The 7,833-nt window shown below is 35.9% G+C and overlaps 2 protein-coding genes across 2 annotated transcripts; one reads left to right on the plus strand and one right to left on the minus strand.

Annotated features, from left to right (window-relative positions):
- Positions 1 to 1,556: 1,556 nt before the first annotated feature.
- LOC106833440 (olfactory receptor 4K15-like) lies at positions 1,557 to 2,477 on the plus strand. The gene has a single exon (XM_014844631.2). The coding sequence runs from the start codon at positions 1,584 to 1,586 to the stop codon at positions 2,475 to 2,477; it is 894 nt and encodes a 297-aa protein (XP_014700117.1). The 5' UTR covers positions 1,557 to 1,583.
- A 3,696-nt stretch (positions 2,478 to 6,173) lies between these two features.
- OR4K14 (olfactory receptor family 4 subfamily K member 14) lies at positions 6,174 to 7,109 on the minus strand. The gene has a single exon (XM_014844556.3). The coding sequence runs from the start codon at positions 7,104 to 7,106 to the stop codon at positions 6,174 to 6,176; it is 933 nt and encodes a 310-aa protein (XP_014700042.3). The 5' UTR covers positions 7,107 to 7,109.
- Positions 7,110 to 7,833: the final 724 nt, after the last annotated feature.

Below are 7,833 nucleotides of genomic sequence, written 5' to 3' on the forward strand. Positions count from 1 at the left end.
TTGAGTGTAAAGAGACAATTCCAGTCCTTTTATTAAGTGATAACGCTATTCTTATTTCATCTAGCAAAGAATGTACTGAGGAGTAAAGGGAAAAGAGGTCCACCACCTTCTCTGAAAGAACAAGGGATTGTGATGTCAGTAAATGACTTTCGGAGGGAAGTTATAAACCTAGCTGCTTTAACACCAGTGCCTACATAGCACAATACCCTTGGCAAAGTGGGTATTTACATTTTAAAAGAGTGAATTAACTAAAAGAGAATGGATTTACCTTGCAAAGAAACTTAGAGCTTTGGTTATCCAACATCTTCATCTTACAGTCTTAAAAATGGAAGTATTGATTAAAGAGATTTTCTGAGGCCACTGAGCTACTCTGTGTCAGAAGAGAGAATGGATTTATCTATGTTTAGTCTTCGCATGGTATTTTTTCTTTGGAGCAAAGGTGATAGCTAAACTTTCCTCTTGTTATACCTCTAGCCTTTTATCATAAGGGGAAAAACTGCAAAGCTGGAAATAATTACTCATTTATTAAGCAAATCTCAACTATTTGTGATGCAAAATGTATAATTATCTTTCCATTAATGCTGAATTGTAGAAGAAGATAGATTCTGAAGAATACCAAAAACTGTCATAATAGCAGTGAGAATAGAGCTCTAAGTGTTACAGAAGGGGGAGGTCTTCAGAACCCATGAAGAGAAAGAAAAAGAGACCATTCTTTTTCTGGGAACCCCCAGAAGCCAATACTATCAACTGAATCAAGAAACAGAACATTACCAGCATTCCAATAGTCCCTTCTATGCCTCCTCCTGTCCCTCTACTCTCTTCAAGGATAACCACTACACTGGCTTCCTACACTGTAGATTCATTTGTCGGTCTTTAAACTTAACTAAAATAGAATAATACAGCATACACTCTTTTGCATCTAATGCCTTTTGCACATTACTTTTTTGAAAATCTATTTCTTTCTGGTAGCAGTTCACAAATTTTTCTCTTATTAACAGTTCTTGCTTTATTTTGTCCCTGTAGATTGTTATTGGATTTCTGTGATGTCAAAACAGCTTTTCGGACATTCATTTGTTATTACTTCCTTTGTAAGGAATTTATTAGCCAAAAAAAAGAAAAGGTTGTTCCGGGCCAGGTCATCTTATTTTGAGGAGAAGAAAATAGCAGGAGTTTTATCATGCAGATTATCTCACTAGTGTTGAGACTGTTTTAAAGTCACATTTCTGGGAGGGATTGAAACTGCAATTAAGTCTTGGTTTGCTGTCACAGGGGGCAAAGGACTCTGTTTTGGGCCTGCTTTCTCTTTTTTAACAGAACCAACTGGTTGAAATTCTCTCCACCAATCTCACAACCATTAGAAGAGTTTTGGTTCAGTGTCCCATCTGTCTCTATTTCTCTCATTTTTGATTGATAAAATACAGTCTCTACTTAGGCATACCTGAAAATCCAACAAATATATTTGAGTGGAAACTAGAATCTCTAAACCTAGGCAGAATTGGAAAATTGAACCCATACTCAGTTCATTCATTGATTTCTGTTTCTCTCCTCTTCAGGTAACTGCAGATAAATTCCTTTCAAAGTCAATGACTAAAACAAACCATTCCCGGGTGACCGAATTTGTGTTTCTGGGACTCTCTAATTCCCAGGAGCTCCAACCTTTCTTATTCATCATATTTTCACTACTTTACCTAGCAATACTCCTGGGCAACTTTCTCATCATCCTCACTGTGACCTCAGATTCCCGCCTTCATACCCCCATGTACTTTCTGCTTGCAAACCTCTCTTTTATAGATATATGTGTTGCCTCTTTTGCCACCCCTAAAATGATTTCAGACTTTCTGGTTGAGCGCAAAACTATTTCTTTTGAAGCCTGCCTGGCCCAGATTTTCTTTGTTCATCTATTTGCTGGTGGTGAAATGGTGGTCCTTGTATCTATGGCTTATGACCGTTATGTTGCAATATGCAAACCACTCCACTACATGACAATCATGAACTGGCGTGTGTGCATTACTCTGGTCCTCGTCCCATGGTGTGTTGGCTTCATCCATACTACTAGCCAGTTGGCATTTACTGTTAACTTGCCCTTTTGTGGTCCAAATCAGGTAGACAGTTTTTTCTGTGACCTGCCTCTAGTGACCAAGCTGGCCTGCACAGACACTTATGTTGTCAGCCTCCTAATAGTTGCAGACAGTGGCTTTCTTTCTATGAGTTCCTTCCTCCTCTTGGTTGTCTCCTACACTGTGATATTTATCACAGTTAGGAATCGCTCGTCTGCTAGCATGGCAACGGCCCGCTCCACATTGACTGCTCACATCACAGTGGTCATATTATTCTTTGGACCATGCATCTTCATCTATGTGTGGCCCTTCAGTGGTTATTCAGTTGATAAAGTCCTTGCTGTGTTCTACATCATCTTCACTCCTATTTTAAACCCAGTTATCTACACTCTAAGGAACAAAGAAGTGAAGGCATGTTAAAACTGAAGAGTCGGTATCTGAAGCCCAGCCAGGTTTCTGCAGTCATAAGAAATGTTCTTTTCCTAGAAACAAAGTAAACTTAAAAGACCGTTACCCCTGTAGCTTTGTCTCTAGACGTTTACAAATGAAATAACTATAATTTTAAAGCAAGTCATTTTGACCAATGAAAAGAGTTGAGTGACATGAATTAAAAAGTAATAATGATAATAAAATGCCATATAATGAATCTTACTGATTTTCACATTCTCTTCCTTCTTTTTTTTTTCCTTTTTGGTTCCGTTTCTTACTTTTTATTTTTTTATATAAAACTTTTTCAAGACATAGGCTTTGAAGACTTTGGGAAATGTCATTTACCTATAAATGATTGATAAACTGAACCTTTCCTTAAAATAGTACTGCCCAGATGCCAATTTTGAATTAATAATAGGTAAATTTCTCTATACCATAGAGATTATATCTATTTACATGTATAATATATAATATACCTAGATAAGAATTCGTTTCACACTGTACTGTGTAACTGACAGCACAGGAAGACAATTCTATGGTTGATGTTATTGGTATAGTGAAAGGTGAAATGGCATAGCTATCCAGCAGAAGATGTTTATATTCAGTGCTTTCACAAATTCTTCTTCAATATGGCTATTTAATATATATTTTTCTTGGGAAGTAACTCACTGAATATATTGATTCACCAGCGTGTTTTGTATTTGGCTATGTTATTTACTGTTAATACTAGTAAAACAGTCTGGGGAATTTAAGAGATGAGTGAAAAATTCTCTGCTTGTCATCATCGTGATGGGAGCCCGAATCTTAGTATAAAACATTCTCTCTCTCCCTAGGCCTTCATGATTTCTGACTTCTCAGATAGGGTAGTTTTTCATATCAATACCTAAAATAAATTATCATTTTTCTATATGGACTTTGTATCCAGTTAACGTTTTGTTTTAAATTGCCTAAAGCAGGTCCAGAAAATGACAGAATCCTATTTCAAGGCCTTTGGGATAGTCAGAAACATACCCCTCCATGATCACTTAAGAGACTAAGATTTTTTTAGGATTCCCAACTGCAGGTTATTTTAGGCTTTTCCTCTTTTATCGTGTTGAAGGTTTCTCCTATATTTTTCTTCTGTGCCCTAATTTCGCAATCTGTCATAATGTTAAATCTTTTCCAGTCTCCACTCTTTAGGGTCTCTTAAAGGGATTCTATAATTACTGTTACCAAAATAAAAAAAAAATTCTGAGCCCAAGGAAAATAAAGAAGCCAATTTATTATGGATATAAACAAAATGAAAATTAAAACAAATGTGCATGAGTGTTTAAGAATGTTTATTTATTGAAACTTTTTGCAATAATACAAGACTCCTAGAATTCTACACTACTTTTGCACCTGTTCTACTTTTATGTAAAAAATAAATGATATATCTAGCACTAATTACAACTTAATAGACACTATACAGCAAGAAATGTAGTAAGAATTTCACACTTATGTTACGCTTTCAAACATTTCCATGAGATATTTGTTCTGCTCATTTTATACATGATAAAAATAAGGTTAAGATGAGGTAAGGATATTGAGCAAGTTTACACAGTTAGAAAGTGGCAAGTGGATTTCATGTCCAGGTTGGTATTGTTTTTTGTTGTTCCAGAATGGCACACTTTTAGAATATACGTCTGCCTAGTATGAAGTAAGCTGTGACCTGTGCAGACAATGTTATTTTCTGCTTACCCTCTCACACCTCTTTCCTACTCCTAATATCGAAAAATCTTGGAAGATGAGGACTTCAACTCAAGAGGATACTTAAGTTTCTTGCAAAATCAGTCATACAGCATGAGCACAGCACAACTGATGCAATGTATTTTTGTATACTCAAAAGATAAGAAAAAACCTAAGAAAAACAAAGCCGCAGTAATGTGCACAGATATAAGATAAACCAGGTATAAAGAACATACAAAATAAAGGGAGAAGAATGTCATGACTGTTGTGAATATTATAAAAATCTGTTAGCAGTAACGTCAGGACTGGATTAAGTTTCTCTCTCAAGTTCTCTTGGAGCATATCATGTTTATCCCTAGCATATCTCTCATTTCACAGCATATTGTATGATTGTCTATACACTTGCTTTTATTCCAGTAAACTGGGAATGTATGTTCTTAAACACTCTTCCCTCCTAGCTTAGTGCATGGAATCTGCAGGTGCTTGAAAACATTTATTAATTGAATAAATAAATGTATAAATAGTATTACTTATATCTTGATGATAAGAAATGACTCTGTCCAAAGCGTATAAAGTCAATGATCATTATTATATCGATAAAATGAAGAAAATTAATCCAAGGCAGAAATTTATTTCCTTTTAAGCTCTTTTTCTGTTCACATATATGGGTGTAATTGATCATAAAAATTGACTATGTCCAATGTCTATAAAATCAAAGCAGTGTTATCACAAGGCAAGCAAGGGGACTGTAGAGAAATTTATTTTAAGGCAGAAGTTGTTTTCCTCCTATGTTCTTTTAGTGTTTATGCACATGTGTAGGATTGTAGTCATAAAGGAAGGTACTGCTGAAGTAGCATACTTCTCCTGATTGAAGACAATGTTCAAAATTATTGGAAGTTTCACCCAGTTACCCAAGTAGTTCAGTCATTGTCCAGTCCTTTCCTTTGGTTTGATGTTTCAGAATCAACTTATGAGAAAATTGCTTGAATTCTATGAACATTAATTTATTTAATATCAAATTTAACACTTGTTTATTACTGTCTTTTTAGAATCCAGACATTTAAAAACTTAGCATAAGATCTGAATCTGTGGTATTCAAACACACACTTCCTAACAGATGACTGTTCAAGAGACAGAATCAATTCAGTAAGATGCAGTGCCTATTTAAAATCCACTGTGGGTTAAAGTTTATTAATTTACTAATCCAATGCATATTAAGTGGTGACATTATAGTTCATGTTTATACCATGAAATATTTAGCCATAAAATATACATGTTCCCATGTTAAAATTAACTTCTGTAATTGAGTATCACTGGCGTAATTCATTTTTTAAATAAAAAGGTTGAATATAATACATATTCACAAGAAAATAATATACTTTTTAAATTAATGGGCTATTGAAATAGTTATTTTTTACCTTCTCCTCCCAGGCTTTCAAAACTAGGAGAAGGCTTCACAGGGTATTATTTACCCTTACGCTAGCTTCCCTGTGCCAATGTCTCATGTCTTGAATACCTATGAACTGATAGCCCTTGCTGTGTTGGACTATGATTAGGAAACAAAAACTTATTTTCATTCCAATTTTTTAGACAAAATAAAGTAGTAAGAGAAATTCGGCTAAAAAAAAAGAAACAAAATTGCTGAGTTCATTCCAAAGTGTACGTACGGGGTTGGGTATATATATATATATAGGGTTAGGGTTAGGGTTAGGGTTAGCGTTCGGGTTCGGGTTTGGGTTCGGGTTAGGGTTAGGGTTCAGGTTAGGGTTAGGGTTAAGGTTAGGGTTAGGTTTATTTTATATGTAAAATAAAACTATGTATACATTTTTGTTATTGACATCAACAACTATTTCTCTGTGATGTAACACAATACAAATTACATCAATATAGCGTCAGAATGAAATCTTTGATAGGAATCATATTAAAGAAATGTTATCTCCTGAATGAGTAAGAACATGTAGCTCTATGGAAAGCTGAAAATCAGTGAATAGTCACAGGTCGGCTCCACAGTTTCTTCATAGCTGTTTTCATGTCTTTATTTCTCAATGTGTAGATAAGGGGGTTCAAGAGTGGAGTAAAAATGGTGTAAAACACAGAGAGGAGCTTGTCCACAGAGAACCGGCTGAAAGGCCACACATAAATGAAAATGCAGGGCCCAAAGAAGAGTGTGACTACCATGATATGAGCAGAACAAGTAGAGAGTGCTTTGTATACCCCACCAGTGACATTGTGTTGGACTGTGATGAGGATAACAGTGTAGGAGATCACGAGGAGCAGAAAACAGCTCAAGGAAAGCAACCCACTGTCTGAAATCATAAGTATGCCCAAGACGTAGGTGTCCATGCAGGCAAGCTTGATCACAAGAGGAAGGTCACAGAAGAAGCTGTCCACCTCATTGGGGCCACAGTAAGGTAAATTCACAGTAAAGGCTACTTGACTGGTGGAGTGCACAAATCCAATGACCCACGAAACCAACACCAGCCTCAGGCAAGTCTGCCGGCTCATCATGGTCATGTAATGCAAGGGTTTGCATATGGCCACATATCTGTCATAGGCCATGGAAACGAGAAGTACCATCTCAGCCCCACCAATAAAATGCAAAAAGAAGATTTGAGCCATACATCCTCCAAAGGAGATGAGTTTTTGATCACTAAGGAAGTCCTTGATCATCTTGGGGGTGGCAAATGAGGCCAGCCATATGTCCAGGAAAGATAGATTCCCCAGGAGGAAGTACATAGGGGAAGAGTGCAAGCAGGGGTCAAAAGTTACAGTAACCACAATGATTAAGTTACCAAGCACAGTGGCCACATAGGTTCCAGAGAAGAATATAAAGAAAAAATTTTGGAGATGCCGTGAAGTACAGAGTCCATGCAACACAAATTCTGACACCAAGGAATAATTCTGCAGGTCCATTATCTCAGGGTTCAGATTTTGTTCTGAATGTATATAAAGAAAAGAGATGTAAACAAAAGTGCCTGTCAACTGCCAGGTGCGTGAAAGTGACCAACTAAGTGTTATCTGAGTATAATTTTTAATTTGTAAAAGAGAATCTAAAATACAGTATATGGAGATTAAAACCAAATCCACACCAACATGTATATTTACCTTTTTCAGACTTCAGTGTTTCCTTAGGGGCAGTCAGATATTCAGGGAGACTCTAACACAGGTGACAGTTGTAGAAACATTTATTTTCTTCCTTCTCTAGGTTTTGTCCATAGGAAAATGTGGAATCAACAAGTATAGAACATGAACCAAACATCCTTAGGAGGATTGAAAATATGAAGATTTTCTGAATCATATTATGTTCTCTCCATCTGCATCAATATCATTGCCCAATGGTTGATCATTTTTAAGCATCAGACCTAGGAATTTAAATTAAAGCTCAATTGCAAAAAAAAAAAAAACATGTAAAAACAAAGGCAACTGCATACACATTATCAAATCTCTCTCCCTTCTCCATTCTCTCTGTTTACCCACACAAACACAAAACAAAATCTAGCAAAGTCACTTTAGTGTGTGGTTATGTCTATATATCTAAACACTAATCAGCATGTATCTCTCCTGAAGCCAAGAGAAGAAGTAAATTTCATTCCTTGATGATAAAGTTAAAAGCAGAAAGATTCTTTTAAGCTAAAAAGCA

Source organism: Equus asinus, chromosome 2, assembly GCF_041296235.1.
Source record: "Equus asinus isolate D_3611 breed Donkey chromosome 2, EquAss-T2T_v2, whole genome shotgun sequence".
Taxonomy (NCBI): domain Eukaryota; kingdom Metazoa; phylum Chordata; class Mammalia; order Perissodactyla; family Equidae; genus Equus; species Equus asinus.

Bases quoted from the DNA above. Each gene is read 5' to 3' on its own strand.
- LOC106833440 (XM_014844631.2), top strand. From the start codon at position 1,584: ATGACTAAAACAAACCATTCCCGGGTGACCGAATTTGTGTTTCTGGGA.
- OR4K14 (XM_014844556.3), bottom strand. From the start codon at position 7,106: ATGGACCTGCAGAATTATTCCTTGGTGTCAGAATTTGTGTTGCATGGA.